Below are 20,246 nucleotides of genomic sequence, written 5' to 3' on the forward strand. Positions count from 1 at the left end.
TTATGATCACAAATAAAAAGTCCAAATTTCCAGTGTAACACTCACGATTTTAAAGTTTAATAAATTGAAATGGGAGATCAAAATTGTTTTAAACATTATCATCAACTTCTCAAGATTTAAGTGGAGTGCTTAGATGAAAACTCATCAAAGTATTACATCTGAATAATTACATTATAAAGTCAACCAAGAAGTACTTTTGAGAAATACACTTTTCAGAAATATAAATTTTTAAGTTGCTTAAACTTCTAATACAGGAATCAGGGTCATATTTTTCCCCCTACGCTTGGGTAAGACGATTCTAAGGGGCTTAGGGCTGGAGATTACACGAATGGGATAGTCAGCATTAAGGCATTGTATAACTAATTAGTGCCTGATATTGTAGCTTTGGCTAATGTTCAGTTGGGTGCCAGTTCTCAAGTTACTGCTTTTTTTTTTTTTTTGCTTTTTGGGTCACACCCAGCAATGCACAGGGGTCACTCCTGGCTCTGAACTCAGGAATTACCCCTGGTGGTGCTCAGGGGACCATATGAAATGCTGGGAATTTGAACCCAGGTTGGCTGCATGCAAGGCAAATGCCCTACCCGCTGTGCTATTGCTCTAGCCCCACTGCTTTTCTATTAACCACAGATATTAAAGATGCCTATTCTTTCCCTTTCTATTGTCACCAATTATTTTGGGTTGGGGATGAGGGTGGTGAAGATTTGTGATGTGGGTAGGAAGGTAAAGGGTCTACCTAAAATCTTACAGCTTTGGTATCTGAAGTAAGCAACAGCTTATTACTATTGAGAGGAAACTATAAAAGAATTGAAAAGTGCCATCCTGATACTTTATAGCTTCCTCCCCACCCCCCCTTCCATAATGGGAAATATACTGCTCTAACCAGGCATCAACCAGTTTTGGATATAGTGATTTTAGGGAAAAAAAAACAAAAAACCCTCAGTTTTTGTGTTAAGTTTTTTCTCCCCTTTCAGTTTTGGGTTATACCCCTTTCAAGGGTGACTCCTGGCTCTGTAGTCAGGAATTACTCTTTTTGCTTTTTGGGTCACACCCAGTGATGCACAGGGGTTACTCCTGGCTCATGCACTCAGGAATTACTCCTGGTGGTGCTCAGGGACCATACGGGATGCTGGGACTCGAACCCGGGTCGGCCGAGTGCAAGGCAAACGCCCTACCTGCTGTGCTATTGCTCCAGCCCCAGTCAGGAATTACTCTTGGCAGTGTTCCCTAGAGACGATATGGGTCAGGTGTGTGTAAGGCAAGTGCCTTACCCACTGTATTACCTCTTTTTGCCTGTAAATTTCACAGCCACTCTTTCAAAAAAAGAACTTGCTTTGTTGGGAAGGATAAAAGGGGATAAGGTCCAGAGTGTTTACTACTTATCACTCTCAGCTTTTTGATGGACTATTTAAGTGAGAAAGTTTCAAGGGTAGACTGAGACGTTTTAAATAGCAATATTAGGAAGAAAGAGAATGTCCTGTGGTCTTTGGGTCAGGGAACTGTGGAAACTGGTTCCAAGTAGTCACTGGCTTGGAACGGGGGCAAATGAACTGAAAACTGGATGTTATCTGGATAAAAATTCCTGGAAGTCTTTATTGACAGAATCAATAGACCAATTTGTGGCAGAGCTGGCTGGACAACCCCAACAAAGCACATTAGAAAACTGAAATTAGATCTATTTAAGTGTGGTTTCTTTTGATTCTTTCAACTTTGTTACATGATTATCTGTATAGTAGGATTCTAAATTGGAACCATCTCTCACATTGCCCTTATTCACTCTGATTCTGGAGATTAAAACCCTAAAAAATTTTCAAAGATGATTAAAAAAGAAACAATTAATTTAAGCTATCAAGCCTAATTGAGAATCACTCATCGTCTTCTTTGAACATTTTACTTAAGTGGCTTACTAGAGCTACTAGCTCAGGGTTTCCACCAAATGCATCTATTTGTTTATAGGCTTTAGATTCAAGTTCTTTAAGAGTATTCCGAGTATATTCAAAAGAACCTACGTCCTTAAGATAATGTACACAGTATTTTTTAATATCTATGTTTTCAGTTCTCTGGCGCAAAATATTCTGTACCTGGGTGCTTTCAGGTCTTGACCAAATAGCATGAATAGTAGGGAATGAGAATTTTCCCTCTGTTAGATCTTCACAAAAGCTTTTGTTTTCACTATATTCTTTGGAGTGTAGATTAGCATAATCATCCCTAATTTGGAAAAAGAGGCCAAGTGTATCAAGTAGAGGCTTTAAATCTTCTTTGAACTCAGAGAACAACTGCATGAGACCTACTGCTAATCCAAATAGTCCACCTGTCTTTTGTAGCACCATAGTTTTATATTCTTCTTCAGTAGGACAAATGTAATTATCCCTCCAATAAATATCTAGGCCTTGTCCCTTATGAAGTTCCAAAAGTTGACGTGTAAAAATTTTGACTGCATGTGGGTGATCAAGAGTTAAGACTTTCTCTAGGCCAAGAAAGTACACATAATTTGCAGAATTGATGACAGATGGAATTCCATAGATGCTATGTGCCACTGGAAAGCCACGCCGAAGTTTTGAGTTGTCTTCAATATCATCAATAAGTAAACTGGCATTATGCAACATTTCCGTCACTTCAATGATAATCTAACGAAAGAGACAATTAAAAATTTTACTTTATTTGAATGATTAAAAATCCTATACATATATAATAAGTAGCTTATGAGAATCCGTTTTTTTTTTCTTGGGGGGGGAGGTGGGAATCTGATTTAGGGTAGGGGGTGAGAGAGAACCCAGAGGTGTTCAGGGGGACTATAAGTGGTGCCAGAGATTTGAACCTGACTTTTGGCTGTCAAAGCCAGATATAAGTCAACTGTCCTTAATCCTATATTATCTCTCTGGCCCTAGAGTCTTGTCTTGGTTTTCATAATTATTTAGCAACTTCAATATAAAACAATACACGAACATTAAACTAGATAAAGAGCTAAGAATATTTTTACATGACATTTCTTAAATTCTCATGGACTAAGAACAGGTTAGAATTGCCTAATTACCTGTAGTTTGTCTTCAGGAACCTTTAGCCAATGATTAAATGCCTGTGAAAGTTTGGTTCTCACTTGTTTACCTGAAATTAAAGAATAAAAAAACGAATAAAATTATATTTTGAATAAAAAGAAAGCATTCAGAAACTTTCTCTAAAACTTATCAAACTTATTACTTCTAGTCTTACTGGTCCCGTGCATAGCCTACTTTCTACTGCTGGAATTCTGTGTCAAAATTCACATATAAAGTGTACACTCAATCTTTTAAAATTTGGGAAGCAAAGATTCTGAAGCAGTTTAGTACAAGCATTTACCCATTGTATTATCTCTCTGGTCTCAGGCTCTCACTTTTCATATAAGTTTTATCAACAAAGTGAAAAGGAATTTAGTCTAGTTTAAGGTAATTAATAGTATTTCAGAGAAATATAGTTTTATTTTATTTTTTTTTTTTGCTTTTTGGGTCACACCTGGCGATGCTCAGGGGTTACTCCTGACTCTGCACTCAGGAATCACCCCTGACAGTGCTCAGAGGACCATATGGGATGCTGGGAATCGAACCCGGGTCGGCTGCATGCAAGGCAAACGCCCTACCCGCTGGGCTATCGCTCCAGCCCCGAAATATAGATAGTTTTAACAAAATATACCTTGTTATCAAATTCTCTCAAAAAATGATCTCTTAAAATTACTGATTACTGAATTAGGGTTTCAGAGACTGGAATGGCTCTAATTCCTGGCTATCACAAAAATTACTGGGGGCCGAAGAGATAGTAAAGTAGGTGCTTGCCTTACATATGACTGACCCAGGTGTGATGCCTGCATTCCATCTGGTCCCTCATGTTCACTAGGAGTAAGTCACATGGAATGCCTGGGATTGAACCTGGGCTAGGTAAGTACCTTACCTCCTGTACTAAATGTCCAGTTCCCCCATTTTTAATATTAAATAAGATAAGATGCTTCACAGTCACAGTTCAATCTATGAACATCTATTCTAGTATAGTCCTCTCAAATGCACTTGCTCAGGGTGCTCAGGGCTTATTACCAGGCTTTGTTCAAGGGATCCTTTCTGGCTGGGATGAAAGTGAGGCAGGGCATATGGGTTACCGGGGATCAAACCCGGTTCAGCTACATACAAGGCAAGCACCGTTACCCACTGTACTACCTCTCTGGTCCCATGACTGGTTATTTCATTCATTCATTCATTCAGGGTCACACCCAGCAATGCATAGGGGTTACTCCTAGCTCACACGCTCAGGAATTACTCCTGGTGGTGTTGGGGGGGGGGACCATATGGGATGCTGGGAATCGAACCTGGGTCAGCCACGTGACAATGCCCCATAAATGCCCCACCCACTGTGCTATTGTTCCAACCTCAACTTGGTTATTTTTAACCTATGACTTGGTTATTTTTAACCAATGTATCTAACTGAACTTAGTGACAGATTCCCTCACAATTAAAATGAACAACAAACATTACAAATTCCCTTGCTATTTTTCCTCTTTCTTCCTGCACTCTCAACCCCATTCGCCATCTCTTGCTGTAAAGGTTTGCACACCAATACCAGGGCAAATAAACAACCATCAAAAAATCATTCAACTTCACCAATTTCATAAAATCTTAACAGCAATTGTTATTATTATTTATTAAATTTATTTATTTTTTAAATTTTTATCGAATCACCATGTGGAAAGTTACAAAGTTCTCAGGTTTATATCTCAGTTATACAATATTCAAACACCCATCCCTTCCCCAGTGCCCATATTCCATCACCAAAAACCCCAGTATACCCTCCGCCCCTGCCCCTGTTATTATTATTTTTAATTAATTTTAAAAGTTGAATCACTGTGCATTACAAAGATACTTGATTATGTTTCAGGCATATATCATTTCAACACTAATCCCTTCACCAGTGCTCACTTCCCTCCACCAATGCCTCCAGTTTCACTTCTGCTGCCCAGCCTGCCTTATTTCTCAATGGGATTTCCTAAAATAAGCAGTTAGCTACTAGTTGATATATAAACTTCCCTCAAAAGCAGTGTTATCTTATTAATGGTCTATGGAAAGGTGCTTTTTTTCCTCCTGTACTTGTCTTCGGCAAAGCCTGGCAAGCTCTCCATGGCATATTCATATGCCAAATACAGTAACAATGATGGTCTATTCCCCTGACCCTGAAAGAGCCTCTAATGTGGCACCACTGGGAAGAACGAGTAAAGAGAGGCTGCTAAAACCTCAGGGCTAGGACAAATGGAGACATTATTGGTGCCCACTCAAGAAAATCGATGATCAATGGGATGACAGTGACACAGTGATCTTATTAAAAAGCAGAGTAATTTTCCCTTTTCATACTCCATTTATATTTTCCCTCTAATCTTCTGAAGCAGTGACATTAATAGTTTATTGTCCTTATGGTCTGCTAGAATAGACTGAGTCTGATCATGATGGCTTCCAAGGTATAGCTAGGAAGCTACTTCTCTGTCTGTTTTTGCAGAATAAACTTAAAGTTTCCTATATGGAAGCAAGCAGTCTACCACTGAGCACATCCACAATCTGGGGCTATCACTCTATGAATCTTTATTAACTATTTATTCTTCCAAGCCTCATGAAGAACAGAAATGCAATGATACCAGAAAGATGCATGCTTTCCAAGTGGGAGTCCTGAGTATGATACTTACTACTATACAGTCCTGTGAACATGACTAGGAGTAGTCATACCCCCGAGTCCACAAACATGGAATAAACTGTTCCTTAAATATGTGTGCTCATAAAGAAAAATGTACACTTTAAAACAGAAATAAAGTGCTTATTGTGAATGAGTTGAGAATCACATCATTAGACTATAGGCACATTATGGGGTTAAATAGGTTTCTATGGTTTACGTATTACATCTTTTATATTTTCATAAAAAAAAATTTCAAGTTCAAGTAACCAATCTGTCATTTTGTTTTGTTTGAGGGCCACAGACAACCAGGGTAGTTCAAGGATTACTCTTGATTTTGTGCTCAGGGGTTACTCACAGATTAGTTTGAGGATCATGTAGTATCAGGAATTAAACCATTCTGCTTGCAAAGCATGCACTCAAGCCTACTGAGTTCTCTCACTGGTCTCAAGTTACTTTGATTAATAGTTGAATTTTTGTACAAAAACCCACACATAAGGCCAGAGAGAGCTCAAAGGGTCGGGTATGTGCTTTATAAGCAGGAAGCATGGGTTTGATACCCAGTAATGCATGTCCTATGAACACTGCTGGGAGATTCCTGAGTACCAAAGTGGGATGAGCCCCTGATCACTGGCTGAGCAAAAACTAGAAGAAAAAAATTAAACAATTAGGTTGGAGCAGTAGTGCAACAGGTAGGGCAGTTACCTTGCACACGGTAGAGTTCGAACCCTAGTAACCAAAACAGTCTCTGAGCTTCACCAGGAATGATGCCTGAGGACAGAGACAGGAATAAGTCCTCAGCACTGACCCAAATCCAAAACAAGCACCAACGTCTACACTTTAATTAGAGCACATGCTTTGCATATAAGAGGCCCTGAGTTTTGATTCCCAACCAATAACAAAACCAAAGGCAACAGTAAAAAGCTATGCAGGGGGCTGGAGTGATAGCATAGCGGGTAGGGCGTTTGCCTTGCACGCGGCCGACCCGGGTTCAAATCCCAGCATCCCATATGGTCCCCTGAGCACCGCCAGGAGTAATTCCTGAGTGCAGAGCCAGGAGGAACCCCTGTGCATCTCTGGGTGTGACCCAAAAACCAAAAAAAAAAAAAAAAAAAAAAAAAGCTATGCAGGGGCTGAAGTGATAGCACAGCAGGTAGGGCATTTGCCTTGCAAGCGGCAGACCAGGGTTTAACTACCACCTTCCCATATGGTCCCCTGAGCACCGCCAGGAGTAATTCCTGAGTGCATGAGCATGAGCAAGGAGTAACCCCTATGCAATGCCGGGTGTGACCCAAAAAGAAAAATAAAAGGAATCTTTTGTTTTATAAATTGGTGTTACTTACCTGTATAGTTGAACAGTAAGGAATAGGAATATGTAGCATTCACAAAGAGTAAAACCTTGGGTAAGGGAAATAGTATAAGAGTGAAGGCCCTTGTTGGGGCTGGAGCAATAGCACAGCGGGTAGGGCGTTTGCCTCACATGCGGCCGACTCAGGTTCAATTCCTGACAACCCATATGGTCCCCTGAGCACCACCAGGATTAATTCCTGAGTGCAGAGCCAGGAGTAACCCCATGCATCTCTGGGTGTGACCCAAAAAGAAAAAGAAAAAAAATAGAGCTAGAAAATTTACCCTTTCTGGATAGTAATATTTGAATGACCTGTTATGGGTCATAACCAAACTGTTACCTGGTAACTGAAGTAAGTATTTGTAGGGTTCTAGAAGAACTTTTTCGATTGTTTCTTGAGTCTTCTCCATTGTTTTTAAACTTCAAAGCTGACCTGTTAAAAAGGAGAAACATAAAAATTATGTTATTAACTATCTTCAGTGCCAAATTACTAATTTGAATCTCAAAGGAAAAATGTGTGTGTGTGTTGGGGGCATACCTGGCAATGATCAGGGGTTATCCTGGTTCTTTACTCAGGAATCACTCCTGAAAGGGCTCGGGGGACCACATGGGATGCTGGAGATCAAACTAGGGTCAGCCACGTGCAAGGCGTGCCCTTCCTGTTGTACTCCTGCTTCAGCCCAAACACTTATAAATCTTGAAAATATTATGCTTTGTGAAAGAAGCCATCACAGGGGCTGGAGCGATAGCATAGCGGGTAGGGCGTTTGCCTTGCACTCGGCCAACCCGGGTTCGAATCCCAGCATCCCATATAGTCCCTTGAGCAGCGCCAGGGGTGATTCCTGAGTGCATGAGCCAGGAGTGACCCCTTTGCATCGTCGGGTGTGACCCAAAAAGAAAAAAGAAAAGAAAAAGAAAGAAGCCATCACAAAAGATCATGTATTCTGATTTTATTTTAATGAAATATTCAGAATAGACAATCAATAGAGACAAACTAGATTAATGATTTTTAAGGTTAGGATAAAGGGAAGAGGAGAAACTACAAATGAGTACAAGGCTTATTTTTGGAGGAATCAAATGTTCTAAAATTAGATTGTGGTGAATATACTAAAATTCTGTGAATAGAATAAAAATCACAAACTTGTAGATTTTCAAGAAGTGAACTATATGGCATATAAATTATCTTATGGTTAAATAAAAAGTAAAGACATGTAAATGATAACACTGGTCAAAGTATTCACCTGAATTTTTCTGTCAAGGCACCAAACGGTGTTGGGTATTAAGTCTGGAGCTCCCACATGTAAAGTGTGTGCTCTTGTCCTCTGAGTCATCTCTCTGATCTATTCACTTAAACAGTTTTTTGTTTTGTTTGTTTTTGGGCCACACCCGGTGGTGCTCAGGACTCTGGGTTTAGGATTACTCTGGGCAGGCTAGGGGGAATACAAGGTGCTGGGAGATCAAACCGATTGTCCAAGGAAGGTAAACAAACACCCTACCCGCAGTAGCAGTACAATCTTTCCAGTCCTCACTTAAATGTGTTTATGGTTTCTGGGTTACACCCAGTGGTAGTGGTATTTGGGGATACTCCCAGTTCTGTTCTCAGGGAACCACAAAGTACCAGGGACTGAATACAGGCCTCCTGCAGGCAAAGTATGTGCTTTTGGGTTATCTCTCAGGTCTTACCTGCTTGCATAGTAAGTGGTTTCCTTAGTTATAAAACTTAAACTAAGACTTTCCTATTTTAATCAACTACAAAAGGTTTAAATTATTGACATCAAACAGCAAAATATATCCACACAAATATATTTCTATATTTGCTATTTACATAAATTACTAAGTAACTTTCCCCTCCTTTGAGCATGTTTTACATTATTTAAAACTTAAGGCAGGATCAGAGCAATAGTACAGCAGGTAGGGTGCTTGCCTCACTGTGAGGCAAGTGAGGCTGACTGTGTGGTTCGATTCCTGGCACCATATAAGGTCCCCTGAGCACAGAGCCAGAAGGAAGTCCTGAGCACTGCTGGGTGTGACACAAGAAAAATCCAAAACCAAACCAAATAAAATTTAAGGGAAAAACTCCTCTCTTATTTTTTCTCTAATAATCTCAGGGATTTTAAGTATAATTACCTAAATTATATAACTATAATATAAATACTCCTTTAGGGACTAGAGATACAGTACAGTAGGTAAGGAGCTTGCTGTGCATGCAGCTAACATGGGTTCAATCATGTTAGAGTCAAGAGTAACCCCAGAGCGGCACTGTGCAAGGCCCTAAAAGAGAAACAAAAAATTCCTTTATGGTGACAAAGTGATTATTATTAATTTATGAAGTAAAATATTTTTGAGATTATTGATTCTTTTTTATTGGGGGGGTGCTGGTTCACACTTGGCAGTGTTCAGGGGCACATGTGCAGTGCTAGAGATTTACCCCCGTTACTATAACTCCCATCTGAGGGAGGACAGTAACTCTTCATTAAAAAAATATTTTTTTTCCTTTTTGGGTCACACCCAGCGATGCACAGGGGTTACTCCTGGTTCTGCAGGCAGGAATCACTCCTGGCGGTGCTCCGGGGACCATATGGGATGCTGGGAATCGAACCCCAGTAGGCTGCATGCAAGGCAAATGCCCTACCTGCTGTGCTATTGTTTCAGCCCCTCATTTTTAAAAGTTTTTGATGGTAGAGCTACACCCAGTGATGTCCAGGGGTTACTTCTGGCTTGGCACTTAAGAATTACTCCTGGAGGTGCTTAGGGAACCAATATGAGATGCTGGAAATAGGATTTTGGTCACCCACATGCAAGGCAAACTCCCTACCTGCTGTATTATAGCTCTGACCCCAAGGATAGCAACCTAAGGAAAATATGACTCTTCAGGGAGAGAGAGAAAAAAAAAGAGAGAGAAAGAGGAGAGACAGAGGGAAGGAGAGAGAGAGAGAGAGAGAGAGGAGAGAGAGACTAATTCTAAGGAGAATGTGGGGGAAAAGGAGCATAGGAAAAACCAAGAGGACAGAAAGAGTTCGCCTTACAATCAAGAGAGATTGCCTTACAAGCATCTGACCCGATTTAGAACCCAGTTACCACAGTTGCCTAAGCACCCACAGCACAGAACCACCCATGAGTAAGACCTGAACATAGACAGTGGGTCCCCAAAATAAAACAAAAAGGAAAAGAAATTCATACTCCACACAGCCTAAAGTATTATAGTGAGAACTCCAGGGTGAAGTGCTGTAAAATAATATGAATCTCTACGAGGGATTAGGGCTGGAGCGATAGCACAGTGGGTAGGGCGTATGCCTCGCATGTGGCCGACCCGGGTTCGAGTCCTCTGTCCCTCTCAGAGAGCCCAGCAAGCTACCAAGACTATCCTGCCTGCACGGCAAAGCCTGGCAAGCTACCTGTGGCGTATTCTATATGCCAAAAAATAGTAAAATTCTCACAATGGAGATGTTACTGGTGCCCACTCGAACAAATTGATGAACAATGGGAGGACAGTGCTACAGTGCTACTAGGGATTAGTCTCTGTCTTTAGCTGAAAAAAAAAAATCAAAGAAAGATGATGAAATAAAAGTTTTTTTTTTTTTTTTATTAAGGAGGATACCCATTCTAAGATATAGAGAAGAGTATAGGGAGAGAGAAAAGGGAGGATGTGAAGGAGAGAGAGGGTGGTGTTACTGGCACTCTGAGATGTCAGTAACCCCAAGACTGCAGGGCTGTAGTGACTATTCTGAATTTTACATTTACATTAATGTATCTTAGAATTTACCTATTTTCTTCTTTGTTGAATCTGTTTGCTTTTTGGGCCACACCAGGCAGTGCTCAGACTTACTCCTGGCTCTGCGCTCAGGGATCATTCATGGTGGTGCTTGGGGAACAATACAGGGCCCCAGGGATGGAACCTAGGTTGGCTGCATGTGAGGCCAGGTGTCTTACCTGCTGTATTATGGCTCTGCCCTTTACTGTTCCTTTGTATATGTTTGTTTTGGGGTCACATCTGGAGGCTCTTATGACTTACTTTGGGATTCATGCTCAGGTAATATTCCTGGCGGTGCTCTGGGATCATAAGCAATGCAAGGCAAGTGTCTTACCCTCATACTTTATCTCTAACTCTCTACTGCTATTTTCATTTGTCCTTATATCAGTTACCTAAGTAATTGCTCTGATATGCTTGAACAGTTTAGTTTTCTTATCATTGTGTCTTGTTTTTGGTTTTTAGTTCATACCTGGCTGTGCTCAGTGAACATGTGGCACAGGGAAATCAAAGCCTCACACATGTAAGGGAAGCGCTACACTCTGGTCTACCCCTTTGCTTCCTTTTGCTTATTGGGATGATGACTTGAGTGGTCTCTAGAAGTCTTAACATAAAGGACTGAAAAGTCTGTCTTTTTCTATTTTACTCTGGCTAGGGGGTTTTTGGGTGTGTGTGTGTGTGACAGCAATCAAACCCTGGGCTTCATACATACAAAGCCCATGTGTTACCAGAGAGCTGAATCTCTGGCTTGTCTGACTGAGCAAAACACTTAAAACAAAAAATCAAAAATCACTCTGTCAGGGCCAGAGTGATAGTACAGCGAGTAGGGCATACGGCCTTGCATACGGCTGACCGGGTTCGATCCCTGACATCCCATGTAGTTCCCCAAGCAGAGCCAGGAGTGATTCCTGAGTGTAGAGCCAGGAGTAACCCCTGAGCCTCGCCAGGTGTGACCCTCCCCCAAAAAAATCACCTTGTCAAAAACTCAGCAATATAAACTCAAAGAAAAATATTCCATATAGAAAAAAATCTACATCAGCCTTGACTAAAAATAAACAAATCACAAGGGGAAACATGTTAAGACAATATGTGAAAATAATCTAGGGGCCCAAGAGATAATATAGTAATATAGTAGATAAGGTACTTGTCTTACGCGTGGCCAACCCAGGTTAGATCCTAGGCACCATATATCGTCCCCTAGAGCACCATCAGGAGTGATCCCTGAGTGCACATCTAAGAGTAAGGGATGAACACTGCATCCTCCTTCAAAAAAACCCACCTCAAATGCCAATTTAGTAACCTATTACCTATACTATTTGAATTTTGACACTGGCTAACTCATTTTTATTTCGTTATACTTTCTGGGTCATACCTGAGGTGCTGGAGGCTAGTCCTGGCTATTTGCTCAGGGATCATACCTGGTGTAGGGGTGACACCACTGTGTTCTTCCTAATCTGTGCCACAGTTTTATTACTCCAAGGGCCAAGGAGAGGGGAGGTTGGGGGAGGAGAGTGTGTGCTTACGTGCGTGCGTGCATGCGTGGGTGTGTATGAGACACAGGGTGCTGGGAATGTAATCCACATCTACCTGCATCCTCATAGCTGTACTGTCTCCTGGCCTGATGTTACATCACTTTTAACAGCAATTATGTGAGGGGGGAAAAGAGGAAATAATCCCTTACGTAAAAGATTTCTCAGCGGGTGAGAGCACTGAGCTGAGTACAGTGGGTAGGGTCTTGGACTCTGCAGATGCGGGTTTGATCACCAGGATCCGGGTTTGATCACCAGGAGGCCTCCTAAGTATCTCCAGGAATAATTCCTGAGTGTAGAGCCGAGCCAGGAGTAACCCAAATATCGCTGGGTGTATGTGTGTGTGACCCAAAACAAAACAAAAATAAGAGTTATTTATATCCTTCTTTAAACTTTATTTTTATAACAATTTATATTTTATTTCTATATTTTTATATGAAAATTTGTATTTCATTAAAAAACCCACTTAATTTTTTCTTTGGAATTCTGGGAGATGTGGGTGGTGACAGGTTCAGCGCAAGGGTGGGGGAAGTGAGATAAATGCAATACTGCTAGGGTAGGGGTGTGTGTGTGTGTGTGTGTGTGTGTGTGTGTGTGTGTGTGTGTGTGTGTGTGTGTGTGTGTGTGTGTGTGTGTGTGTGTGTGTGTGTGTGTGTGTGTGTAAGAGGGTGGGTCAGGAAACACAGGATGCCAGAAATGCAACACAACCCATGCCCAGCTTGCACCCTAATAGCTTGTACCATCTCCCAGCCTTCTCTTACCTAATTTTTTTTTTTTCTTTTTCTTTTCTGGGTCACACCAGGCAGCACTCAGGTCTTACTCCTGACAGGCTTGGGGAACCACATGTAGTGCTGGGGATTGAACCTGGATTGGCCACGTGTAAGGCAAATACCCTGCCCCCTGTACTACCTCTTACCTCACTTATAAAAGCAGTTAAAGGGAAAAAGATATAACAATTTCTTAGGTAGACGATTACTCAATAGAATCACAGGTAGAACCAAACATGCATCTCATATCCTTCTTTATTTAAACCGGTTAATAAATATAGCTCCTTCAAACACAATGATTGCATTCATTTTAGGGATTAAAAAAACAAAAACAAACCAAACAACAAAACAGCGTTTGATGAACACCCAAAAACAGTAGAAACAAGGGCCAGGAGGGCTGGTCTGCGGTCAGAGTAGAGTTAGGACAGAGAAGGGTCCACCAATGACAATGATTGTTGGAAATTATCATTCTGGACAAGAACTGAGTGATGAGAGGAGGTAAAGTGATATGCATGATGCCCTTTCAGTAACAGTACTGCAAATCACAGTGCCTAAAAGGAAATGAGACTGCGATACAGAAATGGAGTGAGAGAGCTCGCTGGCGAGTGGGAGCAGAGACGGGGAGGAAATGTACACTGGTGAAGGGATGCCATCGTGTTGGAACATTGTATGACTGAAACTCAATCACGAACAACTTTGTAACTGTATACCTCAGAGGAGTGATTCAGTTAAAAAACAAAAACAAAAACGAAAAAAATCGCTCAAGTAGGTTGAGAGCAAAAACAAAACCAAAACCCTGCCTTTTCTTTCTCACCTTCCATCCATCAATGAGATCTGGGAAGACCCCAGGCACGGGAAGAGGAGGGGGAGTCAGAAAACAAAACTGTATTCTATAGCCACTAGGCTTCCTAACATGCTGTTCCTTCTGGAACGTTCTTCCCTTAAATGACTCCAGCTAATAGGAACCGTTTCTGCTCTCAAACTCGTTTGCGGGGCAATACCTCTCCCTCTCTTTCTCTGTCTTTCCGTCGCTCTGTGTCTCTGGCTCTCTCTCCTCTCTCATACACACACACACACACACACACTGTCCTGTCTCTCTCTCTACACACTCACACACACACCCGCACACACGCACGCGTCTGTCTCTCTGTCTCCTCTCTCATACACACACACACATGCACACACGCTGTCTCTTTCTCTCTCTCCACACACACACACACACACACACAAACACACACACACACACACACACACACACACGCACGCACGTGCCTTTCCACGTTTTTTCTCACTGGGTTTGAATTCACCCGGGCAAGGGCATACCTTGGACCCGGTTTCCTACCAGGAATGCGCTCTGTGAGTAACGGGAAAGATCGAAGTACCAGACGCAAAGTGCCCGGCAGCACGTTTGGGAACTGAATCCGAGCACACTTCGTTGCAGCTGCCACTCAGTTCCCCTCAGACAGCAGCCTGGTGTCAGACTCGCCGAGCCGACTACCAAACGGTGCGCAGCAACGAGAAGCGCGACTCATCTTTCCACTCAAAATCCGGAAAAGGATGGTCAGGCGGGGACCCGGGTTTATTTAAAAAAAAAAAAAATCCACAAAAATCTACAAGGCGATTTTCCACAAAGGTCTTGCTGAGCGGCTTCGGGGGGTTCCAACTTTCTCAGCTTTGAGACCCCCTTTCCGCCCCCTAGGGTCACTCACTGCTCCTCCCTTTCTCTGGCGAGATGGAAAATTCATACACTATCCGGTTCAGCATCCGGGTCCTTATCCTCCTTTCTTTCTTTCCTTTCGGCCCCGCCTTCCAGTCTCCCCCCCACCCCCCCACCCCACACCCCATCCGGGTTCCCCCCAGTCGCCACCACAGCCACTCACGGTTCAACGATGATCTCACGACTTTCACACTGCCGGGCCGGGAGTACTTAGCATCAGCCTCCTGCTTTTATAGTCTAGATCAAGCCTCCTGCGGTTGGCTACATGAATCCCGGCCCCTATTTCTCCACAGAACTCTCCGCCTTCCTCAGCTGCCAGCGACGCCGCATTACTCGGTGCAAGAAAATGCGCCATCCCGGTTATACTGCGCAGGCGTTGCTGCCACCTCCCACTGCTCTGTCGCCCCGCCTCCTTTACCTCCCTCTCCTCCCCCTTCCCCGTCCAGCCAATGCAGGCGCGGGGCATTGAGGGTCTTGCAGTTCTCCTGGGCCAGGACTTGCGCATTGGACCCAAGTGCTGGACTACATATCCCGGGAAGCTGTGAGGCGTAACTTTCTGTTTCCATAGAACTGGTGGGAAAATGGCGTCGTTGTTTGTATCCTGAGGACCAATCAAATCAGGGGGTAGGCGGGTTCTAAAGAATTCTATCCAATCCGCGGGCGGCCAAGGGGCCATCCGGGAACGAGGTAGGGGAGGGGAGAAAAAAAATCTAGGGGAGGGGAGAGAGAGACGGGAAGGGGGGGGACCGGGGAAGGGGGGAAAGCGATGTTTGCCCGTCAGTCGAGTCCGGAGTAAGGAGCTCGGGCGCCGGAGCGGAGGGAGACGCTTTAAGCTTTTGCTTGCCGCCGCCACGGCCACTGCTTGGATCTTTGCCCGGAGGGAGCCGCAGAGGGTCTGTCGCCGCCGTCCTCTGGAGGGCAGCGCGATTGGGGGCCCGGACCTCCAGTCCGGGAGGGATTTTTCGTTGTCCCCCCTCCCCCCAACGAGGGAGCCCGAGCGGCCGCCAAACAAAGGTACCAGTCGCCGCCGCGGGAGGAGGAGGAGCCGGAGCTTCTGCCTCAGCAACCGCTGGACCCGCCGCCCTTCTTCCCCCATCTCTCCCCCTGGCCTAGCTGGTTTTGGGGGGGGAGTAGGGGAGGGGACTCCGGACGTGCCGGGGTCAGAGCTCGCCTGTGTGGAAGGTAGGGCATTTTCGGAGGCGCTCGCGCTCTCGTGCGGGGTTCCTGGGGGGGAGTCATGGGGGCCGCGGTCAAGGAGCAGGGGACGATCGCTGGGGCGGTCTCATCCCGAGTGCCCGAATCCGCGGCCTCGGCCTCCGGGGGGCCCCCCCGCCGCCCCCTCCCCCCCCTGCAGTTTCGGAGTCCGAGTCGTGCCCCGGCCTGGTGGTCGCTCCCTCAGCGGCTTCGCGGCCCTCGGCAAGCGGGAGGGGGGCGCCCGGGCCAGCGCGCGGGGCGAGGGGGGGTGGGAGCAGCCCCTTGCCCCCTCCCCCCCGCACCTACCCCCGCCGCCTCCGGCCCCTGCGTCCTGTCGCCAGCGCTGGGCTCGGGGCGCTGGCGGAGCCCACTCCCACTTGTCGGGGCCCCGAGGGCGACCGGGACGTGGGCAGCGGCGCCGAGGTGGGTCGGTCCTGCTCGCCGCCCCGAGGGTTCCCCCCCCCCGCCTCGCTCCCCCCAGCTCCCCTGCGGCCCCCGCCGGGCTCCTCGAGGCCCGGCGCGGCCCTTCGGGTATCCCGACGGCCGGGCTGGGGCGCGCAGGCCTGCGGGGAGGGCGGGCGGCCCCGCGCCGGGCCCCGGCTGCTCGGGAGTTTCTTCGCTGACAGAAATGGCGTCATTGTCGGAGACGACAAACTCCGCCGCGTCCCGACAATGGGGACGGGAAGCCGCCGAGCTGTGTAGGTGGCCGGGTTGGCGGGGATGACGAGGCCGGGGTGTGTGTGTGTGGGGGGGTGGGGTGGGGGGAGACCCCGAATCGGCCTCTCGCTTGCCCGCGCGCGCGCGCGGGGGGCGGTCGCTGTCGGCGGCGGCGCCTGGCCTTCGGGGTGCGGGCAGCGCCGGGGCGCTCCCTCCGCTGCCCCCCGCCCACCCCGCCCCGGCAGGGTTACCGAGAGCCGGTAACCCCCCGCGGTGTTGACTCGGGGTGTCTTTTGTTTCTTCTCTAGGTGCAGGTGACGCTGGTGTTCCCGAGGGGAGCAGCGGCCCCGGATCACCATGAAGGTAAGAGCGCCCGGGGCAGCCCGACCGCGGGCGCCGGGGAATTAGGAAGTGGAGGGGTGCATCGGGGCGAGTGCCGGGGAAGGAGTGCTTGGTGGCCCGGTTGCCGAGGGCTTCTCCCAGGAGACCCGGGGTGCAGGGGTGAGGGGGGTGGCTGCTGGTTGTGGATGACCGCGGGCCTCCCCGCTCAGGAGTTGGAGCCGGTTGAAAGATGTCTCGCCGAGGCTCTTGCGCCCATGTTGAACGCGTCTTTTATTTATTTTGTTTATTTATTTTGCCGGGGTGGGGGTAGAGGGGGGGAAGGTTGCAGGAATGATAGGAATACATGCAAGAATTGGAGTGGTTTGGAAGGTAAAACAGAATAGAAACAACAACAACAACCAAAAAGAAAAGCAGGTGAAGTCATGTGATTGTCGAAGCCGAACTGTATATATGGGGGTGCTCGAGAGGTTATGGTGATGAAACAGGATCTCATTTATTGTGTAAACAGGACCGCGAAATTTTAGCGGAATTTGATTACCCGGGAGGGAAAAGGATTTGGAATGGAGAGGTTCTGAAAGAGAATGTTTGGTGATCTTGACTGCAACTCCAGCGCAGTTTCTTTCTTGGGTTTCCAGGGATTTCGGGTTTGGTGATTTGTTTTCCTTTATTGATCCTGTAAATTGTCAGATGCTATTTTGCGTTGTGATAAAACTGAAGTGGAAGAGGATTGGCTGGGTTCCTTTCAAATATAAATATGTCCCCAAAGTGCCATTTGCTTAATTGTTGGGAGAGATTAGAGAAGTAAAAGTACTCACTTTTTTACATGAGAGTGAGTGAATGATGTATTTTTTTTTATGGCTTTTAGGATAAAATGCTTTAGCTATTTGAAATACTCAGATTAAACTGGAGAGCTCATTTATAGGCTAGCAGATATTTCTTACCTATCACAAATTCAGAAGTTCTTGAAAAAAGGTTAGAGTGTGTTTCCTCTGGAAAGCAACAGATAGTACTTTAAAATGTAAATGTCATTTACTTTTGAACAGTTGCTTTAGTTCACTATCACCTTATTTCACCTTTTTTCCCCTTCACCTGTTTCTTTCCTGTGTGTCTGGGCCACATCTCCACCTTACTGGTTGACTCTTTAGTCTCCTGCTGTGGCCCCCTCATTTACCATTTTTCACCTGTGGCCTCCTTTGACACCTTTGACTTTTCTTGAGAAACACGTTTAAAGATTATTCTTAAAAGATTTTCTTTACTTTTCTGAATTAAAACAAGTACTGCATTAATATATCATTTATGCTTGTGGAAAAAAAATAAAAACTGGCTACCTAAATGTCAGCTATACCAAGTTCAGTCTCAATTTTCTGAGTTATTTTTCTTCTTGAGTTTGGAGTGCTCTGAACAACTACATGACACAGTTTTTGTTTTTTTTTTGCTGACTTTCTGTCTCACTGTCATGTAAAATGAGAAAATAGTCATTCAGAAGCTATCTGCATCTCATGTAAGTGTTGTAGAACAGCAACAAGTGAATTCACTAAGAAAAGTAAATTCACTTTATCTTTTGGTTTTGTATGACAATCTATTAAGAAAAGTTTCAGTTTGAATAATGCAAATGTGATCTAAAGCTGAATAATACAGCATTTTGTTTGGAATAAATACTTTAATCTGTCACAACTTCGTATGTAAAGCCTCATACATCTTAGGTTAATGCTTGGTTAAAGGAACTAGTAAATTGAAGGTCTTTTAGATTTAAATGTTCTTTTTCCCACTTTTTCATTTACTCCCCCTGCACCCCAACTTGTCTGAGAAATGAAAGTATATTGGAAACTTTTGTCTTAAAAGTTTTGCAGTATTAGGAAAATGCAAATTTTGGGGTATCATTTTAGAACTGCTGGGTTTATTTATTTTTTGGCCACAAACCTGGTGGTGCTCAGGGCTTACCCTGACTCAGTGCTCAGGGATCACTCCTAGTAGGACTGGGGAATATATGTGGTGGTGAACCCATGTATAATGCATGTGATGCAAGAATGCCCTACCTGCTATACTATTGCTGTGGTCTGAACAGCTAGTTTTAAGTGCTCAGTATTTCCATTATTACTGACTTTAAAAGAAGATTCTGTTAGCATTAAGAGAAAAATAATTACTATAATAAATTTCTAATTTTACACAAAAACTTTCTCTAAAAGTTTAAGTCTAATTTGGGAATATACCAGTAGTCACAAGTCCTGAAAGCACAGCCAGTTCTCTTTTGGGGGCGGGAGGCCATATCTCAGGTGCTCAGGGCTTACTCCTGGCTCAGTGCTTAGGGATCTCTCCTAGCAGGGCTTGGGGATCATATGGAATGTGTGGAACCAGATCTGGGTATGTGACTTGCAAAGCCAGAACCCTGCCTGCTGTCCTATCTTTCTGGCCCTTAACCTGTTTTGTACATTCTAATATTTTTTGTACTAAAAGTTGAGAGGATGGCCATATTTAATATTTTGCTTTAACAAAATTGCAATTAAAATTAAGTATTGATTGTATTGAGCCTTTTTGTGTTTCCTTTTTGTGTTCTCATTTTCTTTTTCTTTAAAAAAATTGAAATTTTTTTTATTGAATCACCCTGAGATATACACAGTTACAAAGTTGTTTATAATTGAGTTTCAGTGGTACAATGTTCTAACACCCATCCCTTCACCAGTGTACATTTCCCATCACCAATGTCCCCAGTGTCCCTCCCCTCCTCTGTGGAAGACACTTTTCTTCTCTCTCTCTCTCTCTCTCTCTCTCTCTCTCTCTCTCTCTCTCTCTCTCTCTCTCTCTCTCCCCATCCCTCCCTCCCTCCCTCCACCCCTTTTCCTTATAGGCACTGTGGTTTGCAATACTGTTGCTGAAAGGGTATAGTGTATATTACTTTACCTTCTTTCAGTGCCCAGTTTTTTTCCAGAATGATCATTTCCAACCCTTCTCTATTAGAGTTATACTCCCTCACCCACTTTGGTAAGCTTACTGCTATGGACCAGTCCTCCATTGGCCCTCATTTCTATTGTCTTTGGGTATTATTCTCATGCTATTTTTTTTAATGTGTCATCCATCATTCTATGTCTATTCCTCTCCCTCTGACTCATTTCACTTAGCATGATACTCTCTGTGTCCATCCATGTATAGGCAAATTTCATGACTTCATTTTTCCTAATGGCTGTGGAGTCCATTGTGTAGATGTACCATACTTTTCTTTATCTGTTCATCTGTTCTTGGGCATTTGGGTTGTTTCCAGATTTTTGCTATTGTG

The 20,246-nt window shown here is 44.4% G+C and overlaps 2 protein-coding genes across 6 annotated transcripts in view; one reads left to right on the forward strand and one right to left on the reverse strand.

The window, feature by feature from the left end:
* Positions 1-35: 35 nt before the first annotated feature.
* On the reverse strand, positions 36-15,167 carry GGPS1 (geranylgeranyl diphosphate synthase 1). Of its 2 annotated transcripts, XM_055147224.1 has the most exons (5): positions 14,946-15,167; positions 7,362-7,454; positions 6,379-6,444; positions 3,032-3,102; positions 36-2,624 (listed from the first exon to the last, which is right to left on the reverse strand). In XM_055147224.1, exons 2-5 carry the CDS (start codon positions 7,429-7,431, stop codon positions 1,863-1,865), a joined length of 969 nt encoding a protein of 322 aa, XP_055003199.1. In that variant the 5' UTR covers positions 7,432-7,454; positions 14,946-15,167; the 3' UTR covers positions 36-1,862. The 2 variants fall into 2 exon arrangements, with proteins under 2 accessions (XP_055003199.1, XP_004620423.2); XM_004620366.2 differs by lacking the exon at positions 6,379-6,444.
* Positions 15,168-15,528: 361 nt separating this feature from the next.
* The window catches only part of ARID4B (AT-rich interaction domain 4B), a 143,220-nt gene continuing 138,502 nt past the window's right edge, over positions 15,529-20,246 (forward strand). For 3 of the 4 annotated variants that reach the window (XM_055146801.1, XM_055146803.1, XM_055146804.1), the window contains exons 1-2: positions 15,529-15,964; positions 16,942-16,996. In XM_055146801.1, the coding sequence (XP_055002776.1) occupies positions 16,991-16,996 (6 nt within the window). In that variant the 5' untranslated portion in view covers positions 15,529-15,964; positions 16,942-16,990. The remainder of the gene's footprint in view (positions 15,965-16,941; positions 16,997-20,246) is intronic. The other variant, XM_055146802.1, reaches the window with a different exon arrangement.

Source organism: Sorex araneus, chromosome 9 (genome assembly GCF_027595985.1).
Source record: "Sorex araneus isolate mSorAra2 chromosome 9, mSorAra2.pri, whole genome shotgun sequence".
Classification (NCBI taxonomy): Eukaryota; Metazoa; Chordata; class Mammalia; order Eulipotyphla; family Soricidae; genus Sorex; species Sorex araneus.